Raw genomic sequence first — 15371 nt, forward strand, 5'->3', positions numbered from 1 at the left:
TTATATGAGTGGTTAGTCATGCCTTTTGGGTTAACTAATGCACCTAGTACTTTCATGCGGTTAATGAACGAAGTTTTACGTGCTTTCATTGGACGATTTGTGGTAGTTTACTTTGATGACATATTGATTTATAGCAAATCTTTGGAGGAACATTTGGAACATTTACGTGCTGTTTTTATTGCTCTACGTGATGCACGTTTGTTTGGAAACCTTGGAAAGTGCACCTTTTGCACCGATCAAGTATCTTTTCTTGGCTATGTTGTTACTCCACAGGGAATTGAACTTGATAAAGCCAAGATTGAAGCTATTGAGAGTTGGCCGCAGCCCAAAACGGTCACACAAGTGAGGAGTTTCCTTGGCCTCGCTGGTTTCTATAGGCGTTTTGTGAGAGATTTCAGCACCATTGCTGCACCTCTCAACGAGCTTACAAAGAAGGATGTGCCTTTTGTTTGGGGTACCACACAGAAAGAAGCCTTCACGGTATTGAAAGATAAGTTGACACATGCTCCTTTACTCCAACTTCCTAATTTCAATAAGACTTTTGAGCTTGAATGTGATGCTAGTGGAATTGGATTAGGAGGTGTGTTATTACAAGATGGAAAACCTGTTGCATACTTTTCTGAAAAATTGAGTGGGCCTAGTCTGAACTATTCTACTTATGATAAAGAATTATATGCTCTTGTTCGGACCTTAGAAACATGGCCACATTATTTATGGCCCAAGGAATTTGTTATACATTATGATCATGAATCTTTGAAACACATTAAAAGTCAAGCAAAACTGAACCGTAGACATGCTAAATGGGTTGAATTCATTGAGACTTTCCCTTATGTCATTAAACACAAGAAGGGTAAAGAAAATGTTATTGCTGATGTCTTGTCTCGTCGTTATACTATGCTTTCACAACTTGACTTTAAAATATTTGGTTTGGAGACCATCAAAGATCAATATGTTCATGATGCTGAATTTAAAGATGTATTGCAGAATTGTAAGGAAGGGAGAACTTGGAACAAGTTCGTTCTTAACGATGGATTTGTGTTTCGTGCTAACAAGCTATGCATTCCAGCTAGCTCCGTTCGTCTTTTGTTGTTGCAGGAGGCGCATGGAGGAGGATTAATGGGACACTTTGGTGTCAAGAAGACGGAGGATATACTTGCTACACATTTCTTTTGGCCAAAGATGAGACGGGATGTTGAGCGTTTTGTTGCTCGCTGCACTACATGTCAAAGAGCTAAGTCACGACTCAATCCTCATGGTTTATATATGCCTTTGCCTGTACCTAGTGTTCCTTGGGAGGATATATCTATGGACCTTGTTTTAGGTTTACCTCGAACAAAGAAGGGGAGGGATAGCATATTTGTTGTCGTGGATAGGTTCTCGAAAATGGCACACTTTATACCATGTCATAAAAGCGATGATGCTGTTAATGTTGCTGATTTGTTCTTTCGTGAAATTATTCGCTTACATGGTGTGCCAAATACTATTGTTTCAGATTGTGATACTAAATTTCTTAGCCACTTTTGGAGATGTTTATGGGCTAAGTTGGGGACTAAGCTGCTTTTTAGTACTACTTGTCACCCCCAAACTGATGGACAAACTGAAGTAGTCAATAGAACATTGTCTACTATGCTTAGGGCTGTTTTGAAGAATAACAAGAAAATGTGGGAAGAATGCTTGCCTCATATTGAATTTGCTTATAATCTTTCATTGCATTCTACTACTAAGATGTGCCCTTTTGAAATTGTGTATGGTTTCCTACCTCGTGCACCTATTGATTTGTTGCCTCTTCCATCTTCAGAGAAGGTTAATTTTGATGCTAAAGAACGTTCTGAATTGATTTTAAAAATGCATAAGTTAACTAAGGAAAACAATGAGCGTATGAATGCTAAATATAAACTTGCTGGAGATAAGGGTAGAAAACATGTTGTGTTTGCGCCTAGAGATCTTGTTTGGTTACATTTGCGTAAAGATAGATTTCCTAATCTGCGCAAATCAAAGCTAATGCCACGTGCGGATGGTCCTTTTAAGGTGTTAGAGAAAATAAATGATAATGCATATAAACTTGAGCAACCTGTAGATTTTGGGGTTAGTCCCACTTTTAACATTGCAGATTTGAAGCCTTATTTGGGTGAGGAAGATGCGCTTTCGTCGAGGACGACTTCATTTCAAGAAGGGGAGGATGATGAGGACATCAATACCATTGTTACACCCACAGCCCCTACTGTTACATATACTGGACCAATTACTAGAGCTCGCGCACGCCAATTAAATTACTAGATACTTTCGTTTCTTGGTAATGATTCTAATGTTCATGAGATTATGATGCTGCCTAAATTGGATACATTTGTTTTGCTTACAAATGAAGGGCCTAGCTTGGAGAAGGATGAACATTGGAGCAAGAACACGCATGGAGTTGATGGCATGCGCAAGGGGATCAAGAACGGAGTTACAAGTGATGATTTCAGGACTTTGAAGCCGCCATAAGGAGTGCATGAAGCCTTGGACGAAATATACAAGATGCCACTTCATAATATTCGTCCATAGGCTATTCTAGATGCTGCGTCACCTTATTAATGGGCCAGGCCCATGTAATTTCGAAATACTTAAGTATAGGCTATTTTTAGAGTCCGTATGTGTGGGGAAACAAGAGTTAGGGTTGGTTTCGGACCCCACCCTCAAGGGCCACGAAATTCCCCCCTCTTCCTCCATATATATAGCCCTTAGGGCGTCGTTTAGACTTCAGGTTTTTTTTAGATTAAAAGTTCGCCATAGCTGCAACTTCGCGTACTTCGTTTGTGTCCAACGACCAGACCAAGACGTCACAGAACCCCACCTTGATCAATAAAGCTTTCATCTTATATTCGCAATATCCCGATTGCAATCTCAGTTTCTTGCTTGTTCTTCGTTTGCTCGCAGGAAACAGACCCTCGTGGTCAGGTTGATCGTGCTCCGGCGTGGTCAATAACCCTCGGAAGTTGGTTTAGCGATTGCTAAGGCGCGACGTCTCGCACGTTCGTAGTCAGATCGTCAAGGTCGACTCCCACAGAAAACGATAGCCACCATCTCATCGAAACATCGGGACACCTTAGCCTCTATCAAGATTGGTTCGGATATGATGAACTAGCCCTATTTTTTGTTGGCTTTTTTCGTGGACTGTAGGTATGAAGAACAGACTCGATCTAAACTATGAAAACTTGAAAATCTCACCGAGCAACCTGAAAATATGATACCACTTGATAGAGGCAAAGGTGTCCCGTTTTTCGATGAGGTGGTGGCTATTGTTTTAGAGGAAGTCGACTTTGACGACCCGACTACGAACCTGCGAGGACGTCACGCCTTAGCAATCGCTAAACCAACTCTGAGGGGTTATTGACCACGCCGGAGCACGATCAACCTGACCACGAGGGCCTGTTTCCTGTGAGAAAATGAAGAACAAGCAAGAAACTAAGATTGCAATCTGGATATTGCGAATATAAGATGAAAGATTTATTGATCAAGGTGGGGTTCTGTGACGTCTTGGTCTGATCGTTGGACACAAACGAAGTACGTGAAGTTGCAGCTATGGCGAACTTTTAATCTAAACAAAACCAAAGTCTAAACGACGCCTAAGGGCTGTATATATGGAGGAAGAGGGGGGGATTTCGTGGCCCTTGGAAGAGGGGTCCGAAACCAACCCTAACTCTTGTTTCCCCACACATACGGACTCTAAAAACAGCCTATACTTAAGTATTTCGAAAATACATGGGTCTGGCCCAATAATAAGGTGACGCGGCACCGAAAATAGCCTCTGGACGAAATTTATGAAGTGGCATCTTGTATATTTCGTCCAAGGCTTCATGCACTCCTTATGGTGGCTTCAAAGTCCTGAAATCATCACTTGTAACTCCGTTCTGGATCCCCTTGCGCATGACATCATCTCCACGCTTGAACTTGTTCCAAGGTTCATCTTTCTTGTCCAAGCTAGGCCCTTCATTTGTAAGCAAGACAAATTATCCAATTTAGGCAGCATCATATTCTCATGAATATTATAATCGTTACCAAGAAACGAAAGTACCTGATAATTCAATTGGCGTGTGCGCTGTGGGTGTAACAATGGTATTGATGTCCTCATCATTGATTATGCTGAAATTTGGTGTAGGGGGTTTCTATAGTCAGGGTAATGTCCTGGTAACTTTTTAGCAATTATAAAGCAAAATAAAATGTAGTTGCTTCACAAACTGAAAATATTACCAGAAACAAAGATTCGATGGTGAGCTCATATGTATTGTTAGATAGAGCTCAACTTTTGTGTAGAGCTATGACTTTGGCATATAGAATGTGAGGCAAAAAATCAACTCATTACGATATTCCTATCGTGTACTTCCTTCACAAAGCTTCTAGGTGAATAGAAACTTTGGAAATTTGCTGAGGAAGATTTACTAGGAAAATATAGCTAAATATTGGCATGTGGAAATGATTTGGGTGTGGAAGATTGACTAAAAAGTTTGAGGGCAATAGGAGTGGTATAGATAGTTCTTACTTTGCAACGTGCCAATCTGGACAGAAAATAAAAATTGAAGCTGAGCTCACATAGATGATTTGATTGAGCTACAATTTGGAGGAGGGTGATAATTTGGGCATATGAAGGAATTGTATAAATTTCATGCCATTTGGATGTGCATAGCTAGTACTTCCTTCACAAAGCTTCTACTTGAACAAAAACTTTGGAAATTTGCCGAGGAACATTTACTTTGAGAACAGCTGAGACGATGCCAAGTCCGCAACCTGAGGCACTGGTCCAACAGTCGGCACACCGCCGCCCCATCCACCACGTCCACAGACCGAGATCGATGCTACAACAAGAAGATGACTCCCTAACTAAGTCGCAAGTTCCCACCTCGGCTTGATCGGCGGCGACCGAAAGCCGAGAAGCCCGACTCCAAGGCGACAACATGCCAAACCTCGCTCGAGGAGTACCCAACCCCGGGCAGGAGGTCCATGTCAAACTCCATACCCGATGGTCGATCCGTGTCGCCGATTCGCTGTCAAGACACGAACCGGGACAAGGTGAGCGCTGCTCCATGAAGAGAGAGAGGCCGCTCATGGCGGGCGGCAACTCTGGTCGCCAAGCAATCGTGCCAATGCCATGCCCCGCCTCTCCATCACCTCTTGATGCCATGATCCGCCACCACCAGTCCAAGTCACGGGCACCACCCACCTCCCCATGTCCCGCCTTCACGCCCGCGGGAAGGACCGCCGGTATCCACCGCCTTCATCATCCGCGACCGAAGCCCCATGGACGCCCAAGCATGTTGCCTCCAGCCCAAGCCGCGAGGACACACAGGGATCCAAAACACCGTCGCATGCCACCCACCAGCAAGCACCCAGACAGGCCCATTCCCTTGCCTCACGCCACGTCGGAGCCTCGGCGACAGATCCGGACGGAGGGAGGAAGAGGGGTGGGGGGTTTCTACCTTTAATCTTCCGCTACGGGTTGCCCAGTCGCATGGGGAGAGTGACTGGTCCAACTGGGCCGTCAGTGATAAACGCCAACGCTGACGGTTAGCCAGATCATCAGTCAGACGATTTCTATTGGTGTACTGCCGCCGGCAGGGCACAGCTAAGCAAATCAATCAATCTAGCCACGCTTTATTTTATATTATAATAATTATAAGGAAAACATCCCCTTAGCAAGGCAAGGAGTGGGCGGGAGCATTCCTCTCTGCCCATTTCCCGGGCTCTCCTCCAAACAGGGCAATGCCACGGCGACCACCCATAGAAATTGGGCCACGCATCAGAAGGATTTAATCGTCGTCGACCCCTGCCCTCCACCCCACGTTCGCGCCCTGCTTAAAATTAGGCAGGCGCCGCGCCCCTTTTTAATTTTTTCGGGGCCGGACCTGCCAACCTCCCTCCCTCCTCCACGTACAATACAATGCAATGCCGGCCGCAGCAGTAGTGCGCGACATGTCCCCGCGCCTCGCTGTTGTTTCTTGATTTCTTCTCTCTGCCCATTGTGTTGTTTGGTCCTCTTTGGTCTAACCTGAGATCTATCAACGATCGTTATTGCGGCTCTTGTCCTTGTTCCTGGGTGAGGAGAGGACGCCGGCCGTTTCTAGCACCGGGTGCTGCTGATCCTGTTCTTCGTCACGGCGGCGGCCTTATCGCTCTGGTCTCCGGGAAGCCGCGGCGGTGCACGACCGCCGGGGCCAACGTGCCCACGCCTTGCGCGTCAAGCTCGAGGCGGTGGGCTGGGTGATGGTGCGGTTCCTCCGGCGGCATAGCCTTGACAAGAGCAACTCGCACACCCACCTACGGAAGGAGGAGCAAGAGAGCAACAGCTGTACAGAAAGCGACACGGCGGAGATGCAAGAGCCCGGTGGCAATGGCGGCGGGGGTGCTCCCCCGCTGCCCAACGGCCGGACGGCGCCTCGCTCCCGTCTCGCACGCGACGGGCCGCCCTCAGGCACGCCAGTTTTGATTGATTCATTTCGCTAAACTGCGTTTTAATTAGTTATAAGGTGCCAGTTAATTTGGTCGATGCGATTGTGCCAGTTAACCATTCTGGCTTGTTTTGTTTGGTCAGATTTGGACGTGATGAAGGAGAGATTTGCGAAGCTGCTGCTTGGAGAGGACATGTCAGGGACCGGGAAAGGCGTGCCGTCGGCTCTAGCGCTGTCCAACGCCATCACCAACCTGGCCGCGTCCGTCTTTGGGGAGCACCGCAAGCTGGAACCCATGGCGCCGGACACCAAGGAGCGGTGGAAGAAGGAGGTCGGCTGGTTGCTGTCCGTCACCGACCACATCGTCGAGTTTGTCCCGACAAGACAGACCGCCGAGAACGGCACTACCATGGAGGTAACAAGCTCTTCTTTCCATCTGACTAATAGTATCTATCATTGTAACATCTTGGGGTTTTCCTTTCCTATCCACAGATCATGTCGACAGCGCAGCGTCGCGACCTGCAGATGAACATCCCCGCTCTGCGCAAGCTAGACGCCATGCTCATTGTAAGTGCTATTAGCTTATTATGCATCTCCAACGGCAACATGCAAAAAACCTCCCGCATTCATCTACGTATAGGGAATCAGTCTGCGGATACAAATACGGAAGGTCGACATCCAATACTAACCGCATACATTTTTACAGTAACTCGAATCAACGGCAGAAATTAAATCAGAAAGGTTGAATTTTAATATAAACATGCCAGATTTCATTTAAAGTGGATATTTATACATAAATTTCATCCAATAAACTAAAAATCTAAAATTAAGACCCTGAACTATCATATACTAGCCAATGCCGGGCTGGCCGGCTGCTCCTCCTCCATCATCGTTGCCTGTCGCCGTTGGAGGAGTTGTCGTCGCGCTTGGGGCGGCGGAAGGTGGTGGCGTCGCGGCAATGCTTCCCGGTGGTCGCCTGACGCTCACGGATGATCCTCTCCACCTCCTCTTGCGTCGTGCACAATTAGAGCATCTCCACTAGTCCCCCAAGAGGCCCTCAGGAGCACTTTTTCATCGTCGGCAATGAAAAAGGTCTCCACTCACGCCCCTAGGATCACCTTTTTCGCCGAATTCGTCAAATTTTAGCGCCTGCAGTCCCACCCCAAACCCAGCCCCCTGAGAGGCATCTGGGAGCGCCGGCGATATGTTTATCCATGCAAAGGCCCACATGCAGTCTCTCTCCTCTCACTTTTCACCTGACACGCACGAGCTCTCTCTCTCTCCTCGTCTTTTCTTCCAACAACTGCGCCGCTCGCCGTCTCTTGCCGTCGTGCCTGCCGCCGGGGCCGCCCTACGTGGCTGCTTGCGCGTGCGCGTCCGGAGCCGCGGTAGCTCGTCGCTGACGCCGTGGGAGCTCGTCCGCCGGTGTGTGGCCGTGGCGTGGCCGGGCCGAAGCTCGCTGCACGCGGACGCCGGCTCACTGCTGCTCGCTGCCTGCGCACCTCTGCCACCGCGCGGTCGCGGTCGTGCTTCTTCAACCTCCGCCATCGAGGCCGAGCTGGAGGCCAGGGAGCGGACAGCCTCCTACACCAGTGGCGGCCAGGCGGAGTAGCGCGGGCATGACCGTGGACGCCCGCCTGGACGACGCGGCCGGGACGACGTGGGCGGAGCTCGCTGGAGCGCGCGACGGCCGGGACAACGAGTCCGCGACTGCAGCGCCCGACGCGCCCCTGGCCGCGCCCGAGCCAGACCTTGCGGCACCCCGCGCCCGCCCGCACTGCTGCCACTGCTCATCCGGCCAGCGCTTCGGACGCCATGGCCAGAGCTTCGCTCCCGCGCGCGGTCGTGCGCCCCTGGCCGCGCCCCCTACCCGCTTGGTCGTGCCCCCACGAGCACTTGCGAGCTGCTGTTGCCTCCTGCGCACCCCGCGTCGCCTCTGGCCGCGGCCCTGCCTGCTACTTGCGCCGCTATTGCTGCCTCCTGCGCGCCCCGCCTCGCCTCTGGCCGCGCCCCCTGCCCGCTTGGCTGCCTCGGCGCCGTCGGCGACCTCCTTGGCGAAGGGGATGGACTCTGCGATGTTGTCCGCGACTGCGCGGCGGCAGACCGGCAAGGGCGGCGAGCAGCAGGAGGTACGTGCGTGGGGGGCAACGAGTGGATAATTTTTCATCCCCGGACTAAATGTTGCGCCGGCAGCCCCCCAGGGGCGAAAAAATGCCTCCTGGGGGCTCAATGGCTGGAGATGCTCTTAAGCCGCGGCCACCGAGGACGTGGGCTGGGGGAGAGGACGGCGGTTGTTGGACGCGCCGTCGTTGGTGGCTGCGGCGATCTCGGTGAGGGACCATTCCTCGTCGTACCTGGCCATCTCCCTGTCGAGGCGGCAGAGACGGCGCTTGGCCGTCTCAGACGTCGTCACGGAGCGATCCAGGGCCTAGGCGTATGCCACGTCTGGGTCCGCCGCGATGTGCGACGGCGGGATGTCGGAGTCTGAGAACTAGGATCGACAGAGTCCAACTAGCGCCTTTCCCGGTCGACGTACTCATGCGCCGTCTTGGCGCTCCGGGACGACGATAAGGAGCTGCCGCAGAGGTAGTGCGGAATGCGCCCACGTGCCTTGGGCAGGTGTGACGGCGGCAAGCGGCGCTCCTCCTTGACGACGCGCCGAGGCGGTGGCCAGCGGCGCTCCTCCTTCACAACGCGCCGGGGCGGCGGCGAGAACCACTCTTCCTTGACGCGGCGGCGGAGAGCGTGGAGGGGATGTCGGCTCCGGCATCACAGGGAGGAGCTTCCCCGGTGGCGGAGCCGAGCCGTTGGTGTGGATGACAGAGCGACGGAGCACCGGCTCCATTTGCTCCTCAAACTCTGCATCGATGCCGACGTAGACCTAGCCCCGCACCGATGGTGCGAATTGTGGTGGTGGCGGCGGTGGATGCTGGTCCTCCTCGTCGCCGGAGGAGTTGACGACCTCCTCCCGCCTCGGAGTCCTAGGGCGGCGTCTCCACGAGCCCGGGAACCGTCTGCCGGCGCCGACGCCCAGGACTTGCCCTTCGCCAGAGATGTAAGGGGGGTGGGCGAGGAGGAGGAGGAGGAGGGGGAGGAAGAAGAAGGATGCGGTGTGAACGGCGCCGGAGCGCAGCTTAAATAGTTGCGCCCAGGCCATGCGAAGGGTCAGTCAGCCGCTTCAATGCGGCACATCGAATGGAGTTGGTTCCTCGGTAACATGCGTCCGCATTGAAGTGGCGGCTGTCGAGAGGTCGCGTCGGTCAGCACCGCCCTCCCTCCTCTGGTCACATAACGGCATCAATGCCGACCTCTGCGTGCTCTCAGCCGGCATGAATGCGACGCGGTAAGCGATGCGTGCTTCAGAAGAAAAACGTGGGAGGGGCGGGTGACGAGTTTTGGGTGGGTCGGACGGTCAGAAGCGGGCTTGGGGATCCAGACTCCTGCAAACCTCCACATTTTTGTCTCTGATTTTCAGGAGAAATTATGTTCGAACCGTCTCGCGGACCGATACAAATCGGCGTTGCATAGTTTCTGCGGTCCGGACAATATCATCCAAATGATTGTGAAAGGTTTAGGTCTTGAAGATGCCCTTACCAATCATTTACTTACTACGTATGGATTGATTGGACCAAGAGAGATCCTGAACTGAGCTAAAGTAATGGTCGTAATGCACGAATATGAATGTTTGGTGGCGGCATGCATGCAGGGTTACATGGACAACTTCGTGGACCAGACCGAGTTCTGGTACGAGAAGGGCGGCGACAACAAGCGCGACGACGACAAGTGGTGGATGCCGACGGTGAAGGTGCCGGCGGAGGGCCTGTCGGATGTGACCCGCAAGTGGCTGCAGTACCAGAAGGAGTGCGTGAACCAGGTGCTCAAGGCCGCCATGGCCATCAACGCGCAGGTGCTGGTGGAGATGGAGATCCCAGAGATCTACATCGAGTCGCTCCCCAAGAAGGGCAAGACGAGCCTGGGCGACGCCATCTACCGGAGCATCACCGACGAGGAGTTCGATCCGATCGAGTTCCTGGAAGGGGTGGACCTGTCGACGGAGCACAAGGTGCTTGATCTCAAGAACCGCATCGAGGCCTCCACCATCATCTGGAAGCGCAAGATGCAGACCAAGGACGCCAAGTCCTCCTGGGGTTCCATCATCAGCTTCGAGAAGCGCGAGCAGTTCGAGGAGCGCGCCGAGACCATCCTCCACCTCCTCAAGCTTCAGTTCCCCGGAGCCCCACAGTCACAGCTCGACATCTCCAAGATCCAATACAACAGGGTACATACCTGCGCCTTCCCGACCATTCATGATGCGTCATGCATGTGATGGTTCGCTCGTTGGTTGTTGATGGTGAAGTTGCATTGGCAGGATGTTGGTTACGCGCTCCTGGAGAGCTACTCGCGCGTCCTAGAGAGCCTGGCGTATAGCGTGATCTCGAGGATCGAGGACGTGCTGGGTGCGGACGCGGCGGCCACGAACCTGACGGCGAGCGAGGCGGCTCGGAGGCAGCTGGAGATGAACGCGCCAAGGAAGCTGGACGCCAGGGAGGAGCTGGAGAAGCTCAACGAGGCGCCGGCGTCCATGACGCTGTACGACTTCATGGGATGGCACTTCGACCAGGACGAGCTCATGAGGAAGAAGGAGGAGGGCACGCTCGACGAGGCCGGCGAGGCCATGCTGCTCAAGAAGGCGCCAAGCCTCGCCCCCAAGAAGTTCTCCTACGTGGACAGCCTCACCGGCGGCGTAAGGAGCCCCTCCGCGCGTCACTGATCGTACGCCATTGTCATCTCGAGAGAGCCAGGCCAGCACAGATCGATCAAAGCAACAACGGGAACCAATCGATCCAAGATGGCATGGCAATGTACATATCTGAGGAGTGCACTTCGTACGTATTGGAGATCGACATTGGAGTGCACAGATCATCACCGGCTCGATCGATGCATCGGCCGGACTCGTTCATCCCTCACATATACAGTAGACCGGATCGAGCAATTCTAGAGGACGGGAAAAGGACGAATGGACAGGATGGTTTGATCAGCTACACATTATTTTACTCTCCTTGCTCTCCGCCCGACATGTGCATGCAAGAACTTGCTTTGCTTTGCTCGGGTTGCTGTTGTACGTACGTGGCTACTTCCCGGGAGAGGAGACGCTGAACTCTGTGGTATGTGTATAGCCAGCGGGCAAACACATTGTATTCGTTGATTTGATTTAACCTAACCATTTCTAGACTCGGTTCCCCTGTTTCAGAGGGCAAACACACCTGATTATGCCAATTACCATTCTAGCTTGTTCTGTTCGTTTGGATTTGGACGTGATGAAGGAGAGATTTGCGAAACTACTGCTCCAAATCTGTTGTTTAACGGATTGGAAATTGTACACCTCATGCCAAACTTGGCAGGAGAATGAGCAGCCAGTGAGGATGTGTTGCATGCACTCTGGCTCCTGGTCACAAAGGATGCAGTGAGGCACGTGTGGAAGCCCGCCTAGTTAGTCGGTTGGCAGACCAACATTGCTTTAGGAGGGCACGAGTTGGTCGGGGATCGGGGAAAGGGTGGTGTGACGCAGAAGCCGCTAGAGATCGACGTACTAGACCGTTGCCGTAGGTCCGAGAGCATCGTAGATGTCACGGATCCATTATCAACCGTCCTTCGTTTGTCGCGTCGTCCGAGGACAAAGGCAAAGACAAGAGACACAAGCTCCGCAGTGTATCGGCCATTGATCCGGTGATCAAACCAGAAAAGACAAGTCTTGTCATCCTTGAGCTACCAAGTGGTAGAGGATGCACGATCACAACTACCTCAAAATCGCGAGGTAGCGCTAGATGGCTCCGGGGGCAGCCTGGGTTTGTTCTCTGAAGCCATGCCCAAGAGCGTGTAAAGCAAGGTTGGTGTGGTACAGGTTGCACACACCAAGGCCACAAAGTTGAATGGGCCGGCAAACACGCAGCCAGTTGACTTGCATTGACCCCCACGAACGTCTTTACGACTGCCCCAAAGGAAGACACTGATCACCTGATTGATCCTTGCCAGGATGGGCTTGTTCATGGCAATGGCAATGAGAAAGTAGGCGGGCATCGCACATAGGATCTGGCAAACGAGAGATATTCTATCTCCAAGAGAGAGCATAGAGGCATGCTAGGTAGAGTCCTTCTTCTCAATATTCTCCATGAGAGGAAGTAGCACAAACATTGGCATCTTGCCGAGAGAAAGGGTGAGGCCCAGATTGAACCGGGAAGGTACTGGTAAAGCACGCGTGGTTGTTTTGGATTGCGTCTATGTGCTCGTAAGAGCAACAGATCGGTGTAGCAAAATTTTTGCAATGTTCCCCGACGCAATCCCGAAGACGTGGAGGATCTCCTTGATGGTCAAGATGTCGTGTTGATCCGGATGACATAATACAATGACAACATCAGCGTAGAGGCACACACTTAGGGCGATGTGTTGGGCGGTGAGGTGCTGCAATAACCCAAGCTCTACCGCACTTCGAATGAGGAAGTAAAGAACGATGATTTCCAAAGAAAACAACATTGGAGACAACGGATCGCCTTGTCGGAGGCTACGGGCGTGCGACACTCGAGGCCCCAGGACTCTGTTGACCATCACTCGGGTGGAAGCAGTGGCGAGAAGGATCAATATCCATGCGCACGAACAAGGGTCAAATCCAAGATGCTGGAGAATCTCGAGAAGGAATGGCCAAGAGACAGAGTCGAATGCTTTGTCTGTGCCAATTTTCAGCGTCATACGGGGCACCTTGAGGTTATGCAGTAGGCATGTGGTCTGCTGAACCAACAGAAAGTTGTCATAAATGCTCCCACTAGTGATGAACGGGCTCTGGTTTATGGAAACCATGAGACCGAGGCATGGGGAAAGCCGAAGGGAGAGAGCCTTGGTGAACAACTTTGCAAGGAGGTGGATGAGGTTCATGGGGAAAAAGTCAAAGAGGGTCTTGGCATCAACATGGGAGAGTGATGTACGCTTCATTAAGCTTATGGAAGCCCTGTCCTTTATGACAGTGATAGAGGTAATGGTGCCCCGATGTTTCAATGAGATAGCTATCATTTTCTGTGGGATTCAACTTTGACGATCGGACTACGAGCATGTGAGAGGTCGCGCATTAGCAATCGCTAAACGGACTTCCGAGGGTTATTGACCACGCCGGAGCACGACCAACTTGACCACGAGGGTCTATTTCCTGCTAGCAAAGAAAGAACAAGCAAGAAACTAAGATTGCAATCTCGATATTACGAATATAAGAGGAAATATTTATTGTTGAAAGTGGGGTTTTGTGACGTTTGTGTCTGGTCGTTGAACACGAACGAAGTACGTGAGTTGCAACTATGGTGAAATTTAATCTAAACAAAACCCAAGAAAAAAGCTACTAGATTGATCTATTTATATTAGAGCAAAGGATGGCGGAGAAGGAGGTGGGAAGACATCGCATGACAGCCTAAAACTAACCCTAGGTCGTATAAGGCCCATGGGCCCAAGGCCCATGCTGCAGCGTCAGATTTTTTTGTCAATGTCTTAACGCTCTGGACGAATTTTAAGATTAATCCAATTGTGTTGGAAAGTGCACGGAATAAGCTTTCCAACAAAAAAGAATCACCCAATTCGGTGTTCGGATGAAAGTGTTTTGGCGTTTTGAGTCAGGTATATCCGTGCAGTCCGAATCTGAGTTCAGAACGTGGGGGACTTGGACTCCATCTTCTCTTCGACCAAAAGTGACGTGAGAGGACTTTTTGAACAGCACAAAATCATTTCCTTTGACGCGAGATGACTTCTTGAACAACACTTAATCATTTCCTTTTTCTTTGCCTTCACACATAGTTCGTACAAGTGTTCAACAATTCTGCAATTAGGCATGAAATAAAATAGGTGAACTATTTTTGTATATTTCCGAAGAACATAAATAAATTATGCATAATTCTTATAATAAATCACCTCACAAATATGCATGTATGCAACATTTTTGGTCATATCTAAGGTAGCAATGTCCTCATCATCAAACATTAACCTGATTATGTGCATTCTGGTGTTGTTGCTCCTCTTGTGATGGTTGTTGTATTTTCTTAGGTGATGGCAAGTCTCCCACGATCAATGAAACCCAAGAACTAACAATGCCAGAACCTGTCATAATTACTAGAAAAACAAGAAACAAAATCCAAAAATAATGTTCCTATGAACTACTAGGATATGGTGGTAAAACACTCACAGTACATCAAATATCAATATCTTATAAGTTCTTACGATGGAGTAGGTGGTGGTCGGCAACCAGCGGTATCAAATAACTCAAATATGCATGGTGTAGAAATATGTGGAGTTGGGTTGGCTTTATATATATGGTAGCAAAAGATTAAAAATAATCAATTCAAAGATGCAATATTGAATAAATACTCAACGACGGTACTGTACTGGTTCTAGACTAGACCGGACTAGAGACGCGAGCCTAGAACACTAATGGGTCATGGTGTAGCTGTCGGGGAACGTAGCATGCAATTTTCAAAAAAATTCCTACGCTCACGCAAGATCTATCTAGGAGACGCATAGCAACGAGAGGGCGAGAGTGTGTCCACGTACCCTCGTAGACCGAAAGCGTAAACGTTTGACAAAGTGGTTGATGTAGTCGAACTTCTTCTTGTTCCGACCGATCAAGCACCGAACGCACAACACCTCTGAGTTCTGCACATGTTCAGCTCAATCACGTCCTTCGAACTCTTGATCCAGCAAAGTGTCGAGGGAGAGTTTCGTCAGCACGACGGCGTGGTGACGGTGATGGTGAAGTGATCCACGCAAGGCTTCGCCTATAAGCACTACGACAATATGACCGGAGGCGTAAACTGTGGAGGAGGGGCGCCGCACACGGCTAGAAATCAATGTTGTGTGTTCTAGTGGTGCCCCCCACATATATATAGGTGGGAGAGGGAGAGGGGCTACACGGGCCGCCCC

The 15371-nt window shown here is 50.7% G+C and overlaps 1 protein-coding gene across 1 annotated transcript; it reads left to right on the top strand.

The window, feature by feature from the left end:
- Positions 1–5804: 5804 nt before the first annotated feature.
- LOC125526638 (rho guanine nucleotide exchange factor 8-like) lies at positions 5805–11654 on the top strand. Its single transcript, XM_048691289.2, has 5 exons — positions 5805–6445; positions 6566–6837; positions 6915–6989; positions 10129–10701; positions 10792–11654. The coding sequence occupies exons 1-5, from the start codon at positions 6238–6240 to the stop codon at positions 11191–11193; spliced, it is 1530 nt and encodes a 509-aa protein (XP_048547246.1). The 5' UTR covers positions 5805–6237; the 3' UTR covers positions 11194–11654.
- The last annotated feature ends 3717 nt before the right edge of the window (positions 11655–15371 follow it).

Source organism: Triticum urartu, chromosome 6A, assembly GCF_056163025.1.
Source record: "Triticum urartu cultivar PI428250 chromosome 6A, HENAU_Tu73, whole genome shotgun sequence".
NCBI lineage: Eukaryota > Viridiplantae > Streptophyta > Magnoliopsida > Poales > Poaceae > Triticum > Triticum urartu.

Coding starts and splice junctions, on each gene's coding strand:
- LOC125526638 (XM_048691289.2), top strand. CDS start 6,238: ATGGTGCGGTTCCTCCGGCGGCATAGCCTTGACAAGAGCAACTCGCAC. Junction 6,838..6,914: donor AGAACGGCACTACCATGGAG/GTAACAAGCTCT, acceptor TCCTATCCACAG/ATCATGTCGACAGCGCAGCG. Junction 10,702..10,791: donor CCAAGATCCAATACAACAGG/GTACATACCTGC, acceptor TTGCATTGGCAG/GATGTTGGTTACGCGCTCCT.